The sequence below is a fragment of the Schistocerca cancellata genome, chromosome 8 (assembly GCF_023864275.1).
Source record: "Schistocerca cancellata isolate TAMUIC-IGC-003103 chromosome 8, iqSchCanc2.1, whole genome shotgun sequence".
Classification (NCBI taxonomy): Eukaryota; Metazoa; Arthropoda; class Insecta; order Orthoptera; family Acrididae; genus Schistocerca; species Schistocerca cancellata.
Genome location: NC_064633.1, coordinates 110,935,928 through 110,952,178, shown reverse-complemented (window position 1 = coordinate 110,952,178; position 16,251 = coordinate 110,935,928). Strand labels below are relative to the sequence as shown.

At 47.9% G+C, this 16,251-nt stretch overlaps 1 protein-coding gene across 1 annotated transcript; it reads right to left on the bottom strand.

Moving 5' to 3' along the window:
- Nucleotides 1–435: 435 nt before the first annotated feature.
- Nucleotides 436–3,437, bottom strand: LOC126095405 (gastrula zinc finger protein XlCGF8.2DB-like). The gene is made up of 2 exons (XM_049910205.1): nt 2,946–3,437; nt 436–831 (listed from the first exon to the last, which is right to left on the bottom strand). The coding sequence occupies exons 1-2, from the start codon at nt 3,435–3,437 to the stop codon at nt 436–438; spliced, it is 888 nt and encodes a 295-aa protein (XP_049766162.1).
- Between the last annotated feature and the right edge of the window lie 12,814 nt (nt 3,438–16,251).

Genomic DNA, 16,251 nt, shown 5'->3' with positions numbered 1-16,251 from the left:
TCATTTTTCCCTCGTTCTGTTTGGGAGTGGAACAGGGAGAGAAGATGGTGGATTGCGGAGTATGTGTGTAGATGTAGATGTAGATGTAGAAATTGGTACAGTGCAATCTCGGCCATCAGTGAAGTGTAAAACCATAAAATTACCACAATGTGGGCCTCATAACTATCGGGAACAATGAAAAGACTTATTTAGGGAGCTGTCTTACATCATAAGTCCACTGGTGAATAAAAACAAAATATGATAACCGTCCTTAATGTGGATAGTTCTACATAATCGTCTCTTACGTTTAGACATTATATCGGTATAGTGGCTTGCGGCAAGTCAAGTGGACAGCGAAAGGTTGTAACAAACTGGTGGAGCATTCTCATGGAAAGCTATGTGGGTTGGTCACGGAGCTCTTGGACATATGGCGGTCGCTGCGGCGAGCGTGACGTTTCAGTCGCTGGCGGCAGCAGCATCGGCGGGGCGTTGCAACACGTGCTGCACCAGCTCTCCGGACACGCGCATGATTACGCTGGTACCCGCCGCTTTGACCCCGAGTTCACCACCCCCTCCGCCCGCGTCGCCCTCGACTCCACCACCACCGCCGGAAGGCCGCGGCGCGGTGCACTTCTTGCGGTGCGTGCGCATGTTGCCGGACTGGCTGAAGCGAGCGCCGCAGAGGTCGCAGGTGTAGGGCCGCAGTCCCGTGTGGCAGGACATGTGCGCCTTGAGGTGGTGCTTCTTGGTGAACGCCTTGCCGCACTCGCCGCAGCTGTACGGCCTGATGCCCGAGTGCAGGCGCAGGTGGAGAATCATGTTGCTGCGGTCCGCGAACCGCTTCCCGCACACCTGTGCCGATAATAACAAACAGGTCTCAGCTCGTCGCACTGGAGTCCTACACTTAACAGGTTACCGACTTGGCTCGCCTTCCACACGATTGCTTGGACCTAACAAATGTTGCTGTGGTATGATGTCCTTCTCCAGCATATCGAAAAGTACACTACTGGCCATTAAAATTGCTACACCAAGAAGCAATGCAGACGAGTAACGGGTATTCATTGGACAAATATATTATACTAGAACTGCATGTGATTACATTTTCACGCAATTTGGGTGCATAGATTCTGAGAAATCAGTACCCAGAACAACCACCTCTGGCCGTAATAACGGCGATACGCCTGGGCATTGGCTCAAACAGAGCTTGGATGGCGTGTACATGTACAGCTGCCCATGCAGCTTCAACACGATACCACAGTTCATCAAGAGTAGTGACTGGCGTATTGTAACGAGCCAGTTGCTCGGCCACCATTGACCAGACGTTTTCAGTTGGTGAGAGATCTGGAGAATGTGCTGGCTAGGGCAGCAGTCGAACATTTTCTGTATCCAGAAAGGCCCGTACAGGACCTGGAACATGCGGTCGTGCATTATCCTGCTGAAATGTAGGGTTTCGCAGGGATCGAATGAAGGGTAGAGCCACGGGTCGTAATACATCTGAAATGCAACGTACACTGTTCAAAGTGCCATCAATGTGAACAAGAGGTGACCGAGACGTGCAAGACAACAACAATCTGCACGAACAGTACGACGACGTTTGCAGCAGCATGGACTATCAGCTCGGAGGCCATGGCTGCAGTTACCGTTGACGCTGCATCACAGACAGGAGAGCCTGCGATGGTGTACTCAACGACGAACCTGCACGCACGAATGGCAAAACATCATTTTTTCGGATGAATCCAGGTTCTGTTTACAGCATCAGGATGGTCGCACCCGTGTTTGTCTACATCGCGGTGAACGCAGATTGTAAGCGTGTATTCGTCATCGCCATACTGGCGTATCACCCGGCGTGATGGTATGGGGTGCCATTGGTTACACGTCTCGGTCACCTCTTGTTCGCATTGACGACACTTTGAACAGTGGACGTTACATTTCAGATGTGTTACGACCCGTGGCTCTACCCTTCATTCGATCCCTGCGAAACCCTACATTTCAGCAGGATAATGCACGACCGCATGTTGCAGGTCCTGTACGGGCCTTTCTGGATACGGAAAATGTTCGACTGCTGCCCTGGCCAGCACATTCTCCAGATCTCTCACCAATTGAAAACGTCTAGTTAATGATGGCCGAGCAACTGGCTCGTCACAATACGCCAGTCACTAATCTTGATGAACTGTGGTATCGTGTTGAAGCTGCATGGGTAACTGTACCTGTACACGCCATCCAAGCTCTGACTCATTGCCCAGGCGTATCAAAGCCGTTATTACGTCTAGAGGTGGTTGTTCTGGGTACTGATTTCTCAGGATCTATGCACCCAAATTGCGTGAAAATGTAATCACATGTCAGTTCTAGTATAATATATTTGTCCAATGAATATTCGCTTATCATCTGCATTTCTTCTTGGTGTAGCAATTTTAATGGCCACTAGTGTATATGAGAGAGAAAGCAGAATACATCAACGATATTGGTATAAAAACGAGAAACATAATTATAAAATGTATTGACATCACTAATTTCTAGGTGCTTTAATGATACAGGAATAAGATTACAGGGCAAAGGGTAATTCCACGAATGGATGAAGATAGATATTCATATTTTCCACTCCTAGTACAGTGTCTACATACATAATTGTCTATTTAGTATTTAACTTTGTGCCAGATGTCCTTGCTGAAGCCACAGTCGCCAAGGTAACATGAGAGAGAGAAAGTCTGAGAGCCATCTGTTTGTGTATCACGTAAATTTTGTTTTGTGAGTTATCGTCTCATAACTCCTTGTTTATCATGTTCTCTGATATGGAATCTTGGCGCCAGCCCAGCATTTGCCTAAACAAGCCTGGGAAACTGCCTGACACGAACTAGCTCACTGCACGTTACCCTATACGAGCAGATCTGTTTCGAAAAGGCGCAGAAAAGTATTAGCTACCCAAAGTAGAAATAAACTGGAAGTAAACCACGTCCTCGGAAACGTACCTCACAGGTGAAGGGCTTCTCACCGGTGTGCGTGCGCATGTGCTGGATGAGCAGCGTCTTGCGCGTGAAGGCCTTGTCACACAGTGTGCAGGCGTGAGGTCGCAGTCCCGTGTGTGTGCGCATGTGCGTGTTGCAGGTGACGCGCTGGTTGAAGCGCCGCCCGCATTCTGCGCACGCATACTCTTTCCGGTTGCGGTGGATCTTCATGTGCGAGCTGAGGTAGCCGCCGTTGTTGAACACCTTGCCGCACTCTGGACACACCGCCGCGAACTCTTTCGTTCCCGCGTGCACCGACACGTGGTACTTGTAGTTGCGCACCTGGGAGAATGCTTTACCGCACTCGGCGCACTGGAACGGCTTCTCTCCAGTATGCGTGCGGGCGTGCACCTGCAAAGCAGAATACAATGTATTTGAGGGCGCTCTTCTAGGCTGTATGATTGATTTGTAAATTTCATTTACTTCTGCAGTACGAAAGCTGCCGAATATTTGCATTAGCCTTTCGTCTGATACCACGTCATCCTCCATCTATTTCTTTACAGTGCGTGGAGCTGCCAAAAAACTAATCACCCTACAAACATAATGCTAATAACGACTAATACGCATCCAACCTTCATCATGACCTAGTTTTGACGACGAAAGGACACCAGAAGACTGTTCAGTTATGCCATATACAGCATAACTCAGTTATCGATCATTAAATCTCGGGAGCTACCAAACTGCGAGGTTGTCGTCTGCTACCAATCATCAGAGGTTCCAAATACTACACGCTTTTTCTGTGGGATGAAGACCTGGTGATTTATCAGATACGTCGAGATGAATACGACGCCTGAGCGTTCATCAAACTAGGAACATATGTGCTCAGCCCCATAAGCACAGCTGCTCTCAAAGAAGATGGGATTGTCCACAACACATGCAACCTGTACAAGAAATGGCAAACTTGGTCGCCGCGAATTTAAAAGTAAACATTCTAGCACATGTTTACAGTAACTTGAACAGGAGAAATCATGTCATGGTATTGTGATGGAACATCTTTGTCCCTCCATTAGTGTCCCGATGACAGTATTCCATGATTCAAAATCTTCAGGAAGGAATGTAAAACTATATATATGTTTTTCTTCCTTTCTTAACCTTGTGAGTGTGAGAGCACATTGTGCTCCTGCCGGAGGTAAAACGAGTACAATATGGATTTGTTATAAAATTTTATGGGATTAGAACAGGAACGTCTTATTCTTGGTTACCTGTGTGGTTACTAGATTATTTTTTTGTTTCTTGCGTGTCTGAGTGCTTACTAGCCACAGTCTAGTGCTCTAATAACCATCTTTCTTATGAATAGGGGTTGTGATTCCTTTGTTCCGACATGAGCTGAGTTCGTGACCCTTCTTTCACAGCTCCAGGCAGTGTTGGCTTCGGTAAAACAGCTGGAGGCTGTTGTGGATGGGCCTCACCGTGGGGGAAAGAACGTGGGAATTTGAGGAAGTACAACATGTGTCACATGACTCCAGTGACTACACTGCTTTGGCTGCCTCGGGTAATGACCATACTGGGAATGACCCCTCACCTGTGGTCGAATGAGAAATCGTTCAAAGGTGTGACAGACAGGAGGGCTTTCACAGCTCTTGCGATGAGGTGCAATCTGTGGCTGCGAACACCCCTGAGTCAGATGCAGGCCCTCACCCTGTTCCAGAAGAAGCCTCTTGACCTGCAATGTCTGGGCATTTACAGAGGGTCGGAATCCTGTTTGTTGGGAGCGCCAACATTTTGCAGGTAATGGCGCTGGCTCCTGTTAGAGTCTCTTGCGTGATGGTGTAATTCACCATCTTTAACATCGTCAACAGAACGGACAGTGGTCCTTTGGCGCTAAGCCGAAAGGAGGGTCTGAAATTGGAGGCTCAGAAAGGTCTGCGACCGTGTAGGCTACAGATTCGCCGTATGGTGGTGGGTTTTCGGATTCTGTTTAATACGTCAGTTATCACCTACACATAGAAAGCGGCTACACAGGTAGCAGGGGCTGTATGGAGGGGACACTGTGGTTTTTGGGTTAGAGGGTCTGAGGAAACTACAGAAAGGGCGTGTGCTGGTAAAACACATGCAAGAAGACTTTGCAATATTCAATATTTTAGTTGTAGACTGCTGCAGTTTTGTTGGGAAAGAACAAAAGGTCGAAGAGCTAACGGAAAGCACTGAAGCTCAAATTGTCGTACGTACAAAAAGATGGCTACAACAAAGAAAACATTATCCAAAATTTGTACAGAGCATGTAACCACTTTCAGAAGTGATGGGTTAAATAAAGTTGGTGGTGTAGTGTTCACTGCTATCCAAAGTAAATTATCTGCCAGTGACATTGAAGCAGATAGTTCATGGGATTCATTCTTCACAACCAGAATAAGCTAATAATTGGTTACTTTTACCGACTGCCTTTCTCATATAATACAATTGCTGAACAGTTTAAGGAAAACTTTAGTCTAATTTCAAGTAAATGGTTCCCTCATACATTTATAGTTTGTGGGGCCTTCAATCTACTGTCGATATGTTGGCGAAAATACGCGTTTAAATTCTGTGGTAGGTAGAGAAACGCGTTCTCAGAAAATTATTTGAAACAGCTTCTTCAGTAGCCTACCCAAAGTGTTAATATCTGTGAAGACACACTTGACGTTTTAGTAAGAAATAATCATAAGTAAATAGGGACCATCATGTTGGATACAGGAATTAGTGACCACAAGGTTCTCGTAGCAAGACTGAATACCACAATATCGAAACTCGGCAAACGCTAACACAGAATAAATACGTTTAAAAAAGCATGTAAAAATTAGTTTAGTGCCCTCCAAAGAGACAGTCCTCACAGTAATAGTGCTAGTCGGTCTCTGTCGCAGCTTGCATTGTTGCCAAATGTATTCAAGATGTATACTAAGACAGTGGCCATACAGGTGGCAACATTGCAACATGTCATGGGGGGAAATTGAAATTATAACAGGAAAATAGGGCAATTAGGCTGCCTCCACTAACGTAACTACCCCCTCCCCCACTGCTATGATGTCACCCACCCCTCTCAACCCACCGATGATGACAACCCTGGAAATGGCCAGTCTCTATCCAGCTACCAGAGTGGAAGGATAGGTCAGTGCTCTTTATTTTTGGTGAGAATTGGTAATTTTGAGCTGGAGGGGAAGGCAGAGTACTTAATTAATTATTCATTTGTAGCTCTATTGGCTACCTCCAGTAACCTAACTCATATGTGTATGGATCGACTCGTTTTATCTTTGGTGAGAAACGGTAATACTGTACTCGAGAGGAAGGCAGGGAACTTAACTAATTAATTTATTTATAGCTCAGTTGGGCTATCTCCAGTAACCTAAATCAGAGATCTGTGTGTTTGCCTCGAATGCAGGAACCGACTGAGCTAGTCCAAACCAATTCCAACAGATGGCACTGTTGGCCTCCACACACCTCACCCCACTCCTATTATATAACCCACCGTCACCACCACCACTCCCATGGAAATGGTGGGAAACTGTCAGTCTCTGTCCAGCTGCCAGAGAGGATGATTAGAATTCTGTACTTTATTTATTTTTGCTAGGAAACTGAAGTAAAGATGGCTACTAATTACACATCTATATACATCGTGCTGCACAATGAGGGCCTAAAATCGCAATATGGCACAAAATTGACGATGTTACTTAACCGGCTCTGTGTTGCTGGAAAAATAAATTGACGATACCACTTGAAACTCTTGGCAGGTGGACTCAAAATAAATAATAACCATACATAGGACGCTCCCTTTACCTACAAGTCGAAATAAATATCTTTTCTCCATTTGTGAACTGGCAGGAAAAAGATGTGGTCTGAAATGATAACTAAAATAACTCCCTAAACCGGTATATGCATAGAAATTATGGAGAAACAAGAACTGCAGAGATGTTAAAAAATCGGAGTACACACATCTGCTACTGTAGTGTTCATCACTTAAATGAAACGTTTAGTGGGCTTAGTTTATATTTGTTGCAGGGTTCAGGAATGTTAAGGCACCTATTTTTTATATTCTTCACTTTTCGAAGCCCAGAAAAGTCACAGTGGTCTCGTCACAGATGGGAAAATCAGAACTACATATCTAAAAGTTCACGACATCTTTAGAAACCCACAACAGATCGCGAGAAAAACACACACATAGCATATCGGATGTTAAAAGATTCTCCTAGAATTCGAAGCACTGTTCTACAGACAAGAGAAATGGGTGGAATTTTCGGTAAATTTCGATGTGTTACAGCTACTGGTCTGGAGCTCTAATGGCCGGTGGGAGGCAGCAGCCCACCTGTCCATACCAGAGAAGGCTGGTCAGCTTGCACGAGTCTCTGGAAACTTGAACAAAGAAGGCACCAAGCGACTCTCTCACGCCACAGAACATTCCATAGATGCCTCGTTTCGTCCCTGGCTTCTTCGAACCAGTCTGTAGAGACCCCCATACCACCCCACAATAAATATCTTATGACTCTCTGACGTAAAGGAGTTTCCTGTGGATGGTGCTTGCTGTTTGGTTCTTGCCGAATTTACCTGCCAAAATGCTGCTGCTGATGTGGGAGGACTGACCACCACTTTATATGGACGGAAAAATTACGAGAATTTCAGCGGAAATTTTTTTACAGATTGAAAAATACATACAGCAGTCTTATTGCACTGCCAATAGATGATAAAATAAGGACAATATTGCCAAAGACACTAAGCCAATTACACTGCTTTGCTGGCCGAGCGGTTCTAGGCACTACGGTCTGGAACCGCGCGACCGCTACGGTCGCAGGTTCGAATCCTGCCTCGGACATGGATGTGTGTGATGTCCTTAGGTTAGTTAGGTTTAAGTAGTTGTAAGTTCTAGGGGACTGATGACCTCAGAAGTTAAGTCCCATAGTGCTCAGAACCATTTGAACCATTTGAACACTGCTCTGCTACTGAATCTTTTTGTCAAAAAATGGCTCTGAGCACTATGGGACTCAACTGCTGTGGTCATCAGTCCCCTAGAACTTAGAACTACTTAAACCTAACTAACCTAAGGACATCACATACACCCATGCCCGAGGCAGGATTCGAACCTGCGACCGTAGCAACAGCGCGGCTCCGGACTGGAGCGCCTAGAACCGCACAATCTTTTTGTCGTGAAACCGATCTCCAACATGGCTGTATCATCTAAAACGATTGTACCACCGTGCCGTTGTATTAAACATCACTTCTGCATACAGCTATTAACTGCCCGGCGTCCTACATATACCACGAAGACACACAGATCCCAAAAACAGAAGCACATGCGCTGTATATAGTCGCGGTTTCAGATATCCCCAGCAAGGTTGGTCATCGTGCATCGTGACCAACGGTCATGAGACAACTGCCCCTCACATGTTCAGGCCTGATGCATGATCAAGGCTACCTCTACAGACAGCGCTCATTTTCCGAACTGGTGTAAGAAACTTGGGCTAGTTCCTGCAGTATGAAGGTATCTCCTAGCAGTACTATTTCTGGCCTGGCCTACTTGCTGCCATAGTTTCTGCAACGAGTTGCGATCATTTGCAGACTCTATGATTATCAGAATATTTAATTTCTAAGCTCTGTCGATGAGAACTGAAGCGCAGTCGCGGATTAATTTACCGGTCTCGAAACGGAAATCAGTTGCAATATCCGCTTTTACATGCCAAGAAACGACAACATTTGCAACATTTTTATGCTGGAATTACCGAAAAGCATATTAAAATTTCCATAATGTTACCTATTTTTACACGATTTGAAGGCATATCATAGCATTTATCGCTTGCACAGTATAATTCTGAAGATAAAGATTGGAAATTATATCTTTAGAGAAAGAAAACAGTAGGGATGTGCTACAGACTATTCAGTAACTAGAAACGTATCTCGTCTCTAAAGATTTATATGTGAATACTCTGAAATAGAGGAAACTGGTAGTTCCACTCATATTTTTCATTAAGGAATACCGATTTCACTTACACAACAGTTTCCAGATCAACTATACAACAGATTGTAGATCATCCTTGCACTTTAAAAATTCAACTAAGATATTGATACTCGTAATCATATGAGTTTCTCTGACAATCTTGATGCAAACAACACTTTACAATCGATTTTCTCTCAACTAAATAAAGACAGAAAATGTGTAGAAAGGCAGTATTCCTAAAAGTCGAACAAGTGACTTTTGAAACTTTTGACTTGTTTCCAGAATGAGATTTTCACTCTGCAGCGGAGTGTGCGCTGATATGAAACTTCCTGGCAGATTAAAACTGTGTGCCCGACCGAGACTCGAACTCGGGACCTTTGCCTTTCGCGGGCAAGTGCTCTACCAACTGAGCTCCCGAAGCACGACTCACGCCCGGTACTCACAGGTTTACTTCTGCCAGTACCTCGTCTCCTACCTTCCAAACTTTACAGAAGCTCTCCTGCGAATCTTGACTTGTTGTACAGGGGGACAGAGAATCGTCTAACAACTTGTCTCATTACAGTCCTAACAGAGAAGTGTGATGTCACTACCAATCACTTGCAGAACCTTTCTTTCAGGAGTGCTAGTTCTGCAAGGTTCGCAGGAGAGCTTCTGTAAAGTTTGGAAGGTAGGAGACGAGATACTGGCAGAAGTGAAGCTGTGAGGACCGGGCGTGAGTCGTGCTTCGGTAGCTCAGATGGTATAGCACTTGCCCGCGAAGGGCAAAGGTCCCGAGTTCGAGTCTCGGTCGGGCACACAGTTTTAATCTGCCAGGAAGTTTCATATCAGCGCACACTCCGCTGCAGAGTGAAAATCTCATTCTGGAAAATCCCCCAGGCTGTGGCTAAGCCATTTCTCCGCAGTATCCTTTCTTTCAGGTGTGCTAGTTCTGCAAGGTTCGCAGGAGAGCTTCTGTAAAGTTTGGAAGGTAGGAGACGAGATACTGGCAGAAGTGAAGCTGTGAGGACCGGGCCTGAGTCGTGCTTCGGTAGCTCAGATGGTATAGCACTTGCCCGCGAAAGGCAAAGGTCCCGAGTTTGAGTCTCGGTCGGGCACACAGTTTTAATCTGCCAGGAAGTTTCATATCAGCGCACACTCCGCTGCAGAGTGAAAATCTCATTCTGGAAAATCCCCCAGGCTGTGGCTAAGCCATTTCTCCGCAATATCCTTTCTTTCAGGTGTGCTAGTTCTGCAAGGTTCGCAGGAGAGCTTCTGTAAAGTTTGGAAGGTAGGAGACGAGATACTGGCAGAAGTGAAGCTGTGAGGACCAGGCGTGAGTCGTGCTTCGGTAGCTCAGATGGTAGAGCACTTGCCCGCGAAAGGCAAAGGTCCCGAGTTCGAGTCTCGGTCGGGCACACAGTTTTAATCTGCCAGGAAGTTTCATATCAGCGCACACTCCGCTGCAGAGTGAAAATCTCATTCTGGAAAATCCCCCAGGCTGTGGCTAAGCCATTTCTCCGCAGTATCCTTTCTTTCAGGTGTGCTAGTTCTGCAAGGTTCGCAGGAGAGCTTCTGTAAAGTTTGGAAGGTAGGAGACGAGATACTGGCAGAAGTGAAGCTGTGAGGACCGGGCCTGAGTCGTGCTTCGGTAGCTCAGATGGTATAGCACTTGCCCGCGAAAGGCAAAGGTCCCGAGTTTGAGTCTCGGTCGGGCACACAGTTTTAATCTGCCAGGAAGTTTCATATCAGCGCACACTCCGCTGCAGAGTGAAAATCTCATTCTGGAAAATCCCCCAGGCTGTGGCTAAGCCATTTCTCCGCAATATCCTTTCTTTCAGGTGTGCTAGTTCTGCAAGGTTCGCAGGAGAGCTTCTGTAAAGTTTGGAAGGTAGGAGACGAGATACTGGCAGAAGTGAAGCTGTGAGGACCGGGCATGAGTCGTGCTTCGGTAGCTCAGATGGTATAGCACTTGCCCGCGAAAGGCAAAGGTCCCGAGTTCGAGTCTCGGTCAGGCACACAGTTTTAATCTGCCAGGAAGTTTCATATCAGCGCACACTCCGCTGCAGAGTGAAAATCTCATTCTGGAAAATCCCCCAGGCTGTGGCTAAGCCATTTCTCCGCAGTATCCTTTCTTTCAGGTGTGCTAGTTCTGCAAGGTTCGCAGGAGAGCTTCTGTAAAGTTTGGAAGGTAGGAGAGGAGGTACTGGCAGAAGTGAAGCTGTGAGGACCGGGCGTGAGTCGTGCTTCGGTAGCTCAGACGGTATAGCACTTGCCCGCGAAAGGCAAAGGTCCCGAGTTCGAGTCTCGGTCGGGCACACAGTTTTAATCTGCCAGGAAGTTTCATATCAGCGCACACTCCGCTGCAGAGTGAAAATCTCATTCTGGAAAAACCCCCAGGCTGTGGCTAAGCCATGTCTCCGCAGTATCCCTTCTTTCAGGTGTGCTAGTTCTGCAAGGTTCGCAGGAGAGCTTCTGTAAAGTTTGGAATGTAGGAGACGAGATACTGGCAGACGTGAAGCTGTGAGGACCGGGCGTGAGTCGTGCTTCGGTAGCTCAGATGGTATAGCACTTGCCCGCGAAAGGCAAAGGTCCCGAGTTTGAGTCTCGGTCGGGCACACAGTTTTAATCTGCCAGGAAGTTTCATATCAGCGCACACTCCGCTGCAGAGTGAAAATCTCATTCTGGAAAATCCCCCAGGCTGTGGCTAAGCCATTTCTCCGCAATATCCTTTCTTTCAGGTGTGCTAGTTCTGCAAGGTTCGCAGGAGAGCTTCTGTAAAGTTTGGAAGGTAGGAGACGAGATACTGGCAGAAGTGAAGCTGTGAGGACCGGGCGTGAGTCGTGCTTCGGTAGCTCAGATAGTATAGCACTTGTCCGCGAAAGGCAAAGGTCCCGAGTTCGAGTCTCGGTCGGGCACACAGTTTTAATCTGCCAGGAAGTTTCATATCAGCGCACACTCCGCTACAGAGTGAAAATCTCATTCTGGAAAATCCCCCAGGCTGTGGCTAAGCCATTTCTCCGCAGTATCCTTTCTTTCAGGTGTGCTAGTTCTGCAAGGTTCGCAGGAGAGCTTCTGTAAAGTTTGGAAGGTAGGAGACGAGATACTGGCAGAAGTGAAGCTGTGAGGACCGGGCGTGAGTCGTGCTTCGGTAGCTCAGATGGTATAGCACTTGCCCGCGAAAGGCAAAGGTCCCGAGTTCGAGTCTCGGTCGGGCACACAGTTTTAATCTGCCAGGAAGTTTCATATCAGCGCACACTCCGCTGCAGAGTGAAAATCTCATTCTGGAAAATCCCCCAGGCTGTGGCTAAGCCATTTCTCCGCAGTATCCTTTCTTTCAGGTGTGCTAGTTCTGCAAGGTTCGCAGGAGAGCTTCTGTAAAGTTTGGAAGGTAGGAGACGAGATACTGGCAGAAGTGAAGCTGTGAGGACCGGGCCTGAGTCGTGCTTCGGTAGCTCAGATGGTATAGCACTTGCCCGCGAAAGGCAAAGGTCCCGAGTTTGAGTTTCGGTCGGGCACACAGTTTTAATCTACCAGGAAGTTTCATATCAGCGCACACTCCGCTGCAGAGTGAAAATCTCATTCTGGAAAATCCCCCAGGCTGTGGCTAAGCCATTTCTCCGCAATATCCTTTCTTTCAGGTGTGCTAGTTCTGCAAGGTTCGCAGGAGAGCTTCTGTAAAGTTTGGAAGGTAGGAGACGAGATACTGGCAGAAGTGAAGCTGTGAGGACCGGGCGTGAGTCGTGCTTCGGTAGCTCAGATGGTATAACACTTGCCCGCGAAAGGCAAAGGTCCCGAGTTCGAGTCTCGGTCAGGCACACAGTTTTAATCTGCCAGGAAGTTTCATATCAGCGCACACTCCGCTGCAGAGTGAAAATCTCATTCTGGAAAATCCCCCAGGCTGTGGCTAAGCCATTTCTCCGCAGTATCCTTTCTTTCAGGTGTGCTAGTTCTGCAAGGTTCGCAGGAGAGCTTCTGTAAAGTTTGGAAGGTAGGAGACGAGATACAGGCAGAAGTGAAGCTGTGAGGACCGGGCGTGAGTCGTGCTTCGGTAGCTCAGATGGTATAGCACTTGCCCGCGAAAGGCAAAGGTCCCGAGTTCGAGTCTCGGTCGGGCACACAGTTTTAATCTGCCAGGAAGTTTCATATCAGCGCACACTCCGCTGCAGAGTGAAAATCTCATTCTGGAAAATCCCCCAGGCTGTGGCTAAGCCATTTCTCCGCAGTATCCTTTCTTTCAGATGTGCTAGTTCTGCAAGGTTCGCAGGAGAGCTTCTGTAAAGTTTGGAAGGTAGGAGACGAGATACTGGCAGAAGTGAAGCTGTGAGGACCGGGCGTGAGTCGTGCTTCGGTAGCTCAGATGGTATAGCACTTGCCCGCGAAAGGCAAAGGTCCCGAGTTTGAGTCTCGGTCGGGCACACAGTTTTAATCTGCCAGGAAGTTTCATATCAGCGCACACTCCGCTGCAGAGTGAAAATCTCATTCTGGAAAAACCCCCAGGCTGTGGCTAAGCCATGTCTCCGCAGTATCCTTTCTTTCAGGTGTGCTAGTTCTGCAAGGTTCGCAGGAGAGCTTCTGTAATGTTTGGAATGTAGGAGACGAGATACTGGCAGAAGTGAAGCTGTGAGGACCGGGCGTGAGTCGTGCTTCGGTAGCTCAGATGGTATAGCACTTGCCCGCGAAAGGCAAAGGTCCCGAGTTTGAGTCTCGGTCGGGCACACAGTTTTAATCTGCCAGGAAGTTTCATATCAGCGCACACTCCGCTGCAGAGTGAAAATCTCATTCTGGAAAATCCCCCAGGCTGTGGCTAAGCCATTTCTCCGCAATATCCTTTCTTTCAGGTGTGCTAGTTCTGCAAGGTTCGCAGGAGAGCTTCTGTAAAGTTTGGAAGGTAGGAGACGAGATACTGGCAGAAGTGAAGCTGTGAGGACCGGGCGTGAGTCGTGCTTCGGTAGCTCAGATGGTATAGCACTTGCCCGCGAAGGGCAAAGGTCCCGAGTTCGAGTCTCGGTCGGGCACACAGTTTTAATCTGCCAGGAAGTTTCATATCAGCGCACACTCCGCTGCAGAGTGAAAATCTCATTCTGGAAAATCCCCCAGGCTGTGGCTAAGCCATTTCTCCGCAGTATCCTTTCTTTCAGGTGTGCTAGTTCTGCAAGGTTCGCAGGAGAGCTTCTGTAAAGTTTGGAAGGAAGGAGACGAGATACTGGCAGAAGTGAAGCTGTGAGGACCGGGCCTGAGTCGTGCTTCGGTAGCTCAGATGGTATAGCACTTGCCCGCGAAAGGCAAAGGTCCCGAGTTTGAGTCTCGGTCGGGCACACAGTTTTAATCTGCCAGGAAGTTTCATATCAGCGCACACTCCGCTGCAGAGTGAAAATCTCATTCTGGAAAATCCCCCAGGCTGTGGCTAAGCCATTTCTCCACAATATCCTTTCTTTCAGGTGTGCTAGTTCTGCAAGGTTCGCAGGAGAGCTTCTGTAAAGTTTGGAAGGTAGGAGACGAGATACTGGCAGAAGTGAAGCTGTGAGGACCGGGCGTGAGTCGTGCTTCGGTAGCTCAGATGGTAGAGCACTTGCCCGCGAAAGGCAAAGGTCCCGAGTTCGAGTCTCGGTCGGGCACACAGTTTTAATCTGCCAGGAAGTTTCATATCAGCGCACACTCCGCTGCAGAGTGAAAATCTCATTCTGGAAAATCCCCCAGGCTGTGGCTAAGCCATTTCTCCGCAGTATCCTTTCTTTCAGGTGTGCTAGTTCTGCAAGGTTCGCAGGAGAGCTTCTGTAAAGTTTGGAAGGTAGGAGACGAGATACTGGCAGAAGTGAAGCTGTGAGGACCGGGCCTGAGTCGTGCTTCGGTAGCTCAGATGGTATAGCACTTGCCCGCGAAAGGCAAAGGTCCCGAGTTTGAGTCTCGGTCGGGCACACAGTTTTAATCTGCCAGGAAGTTTCATATCAGCGCACACTCCGCTGCAGAGTGAAAATCTCATTCTGGAAAATCCCCCAGGCTGTGGCTAAGCCATTTCTCCGCAATATCCTTTCTTTCAGGTGTGCTAGTTCTGCAAGGTTCGCAGGAGAGCTTCTGTAAAGTTTGGAAGGTACGAGACGAGATACTGGCAGAAGTGAAGCTGTGAGGACCGGGCATGAGTCGTGCTTCGGTAGCTCAGATGGTATAGCACTTGCCCGCGAAAGGCAAAGGTCCCGAGTTCGAGTCTCGGTCAGGCACACAGTTTTAATCTGCCAGGAAGTTTCATATCAGCGCACACTCCGCTGCAGAGTGAAAATCTCATTCTGGAAAATCCCCCAGGCTGTGGCTAAGCCATTTCTCCGCAGTATCCTTTCTTTCAGGTGTGCTAGTTCTGCAAGGTTCGCAGGAGAGCTTCTGTAAAGTTTGGAAGGTAGGAGAGGAGGTACTGGCAGAAGTGAAGCTGTGAGGACCGGGCGTGAGTCGTGCTTCGGTAGCTCAGACGGTATAGCACTTGCCCGCGAAAGGCAAAGGTCCCGAGTTCGAGTCTCGGTCGGGCACACAGTTTTAATCTGCCAGGAAGTTTCATATCAGCGCACACTCCGCTCCAGAGTGAAAATCTCATTCTGGAAAATCCCCCAGGCTGTGGCTAAGCCATTTCTTCGCAGTATCCTTTCTTTCAGGTGTGCTAGTTCTGCAAGGTTCGCAGGAGAGCTTCTGTAAAGTTTGGAAGGTAGGAGACGAGATACTGGCAGAAGTGAAGCTGTGAGGACCGGGCCTGAGTCGTGCTTCGGTAGCTCAGATGGTAGAGCACTTGCCCGCGAAAGGCAAAGGTCCCGAGTTCGAGTCTCGGTCGGGCACACAGTTTTAATCTGCCAGGAAGTTTCATATCAGCGCACACTCCGCTGCAGAGTGAAAATCTCATTCTGGAAAATCCCCCAGGCTGTGGCTAAGCCATTTCTCCGCAGTATCCTTTCTTTCAGGTGTGCTAGTTCTGCAAGGTTCGCAGGAGAGCTTCTGTAAAGTTTGGAAGGTAGGAGACGAGATACTGGCAGAAGTGAAGCTGTGAGGACCGGGCCTGAGTCGTGCTTCGGCAGATCAGATGGTATAGCACTTGCCCGCAAAAGGCAAAGGTCCCGAGTTTGAGTTTCGGTCGGGCACACAGTTTTAATCTGCCAGGAAGTTTCATATCAGCGCACACTGCGCTGCAGAGTGAAAATCTCATTCTGGAAAATCCCCCAGGCTGTGGCTAAGCCATTTCTCCGCAGTATCCTTTCTTTCAGGTGTGCTAGTTCTGCAAGGTTCGCAGGAGAGCTTCTGTAAAGTTTGGAAGGTAGGAGACGAGATACTGGCAGAAGTGAAGCTGTGAGGACCGGGCCTGAGTCGTGCTTCGGTAGCTCAGATGGTATAGCACTTGCCCGCGAAAGGCAAAGGTCCCGAGTT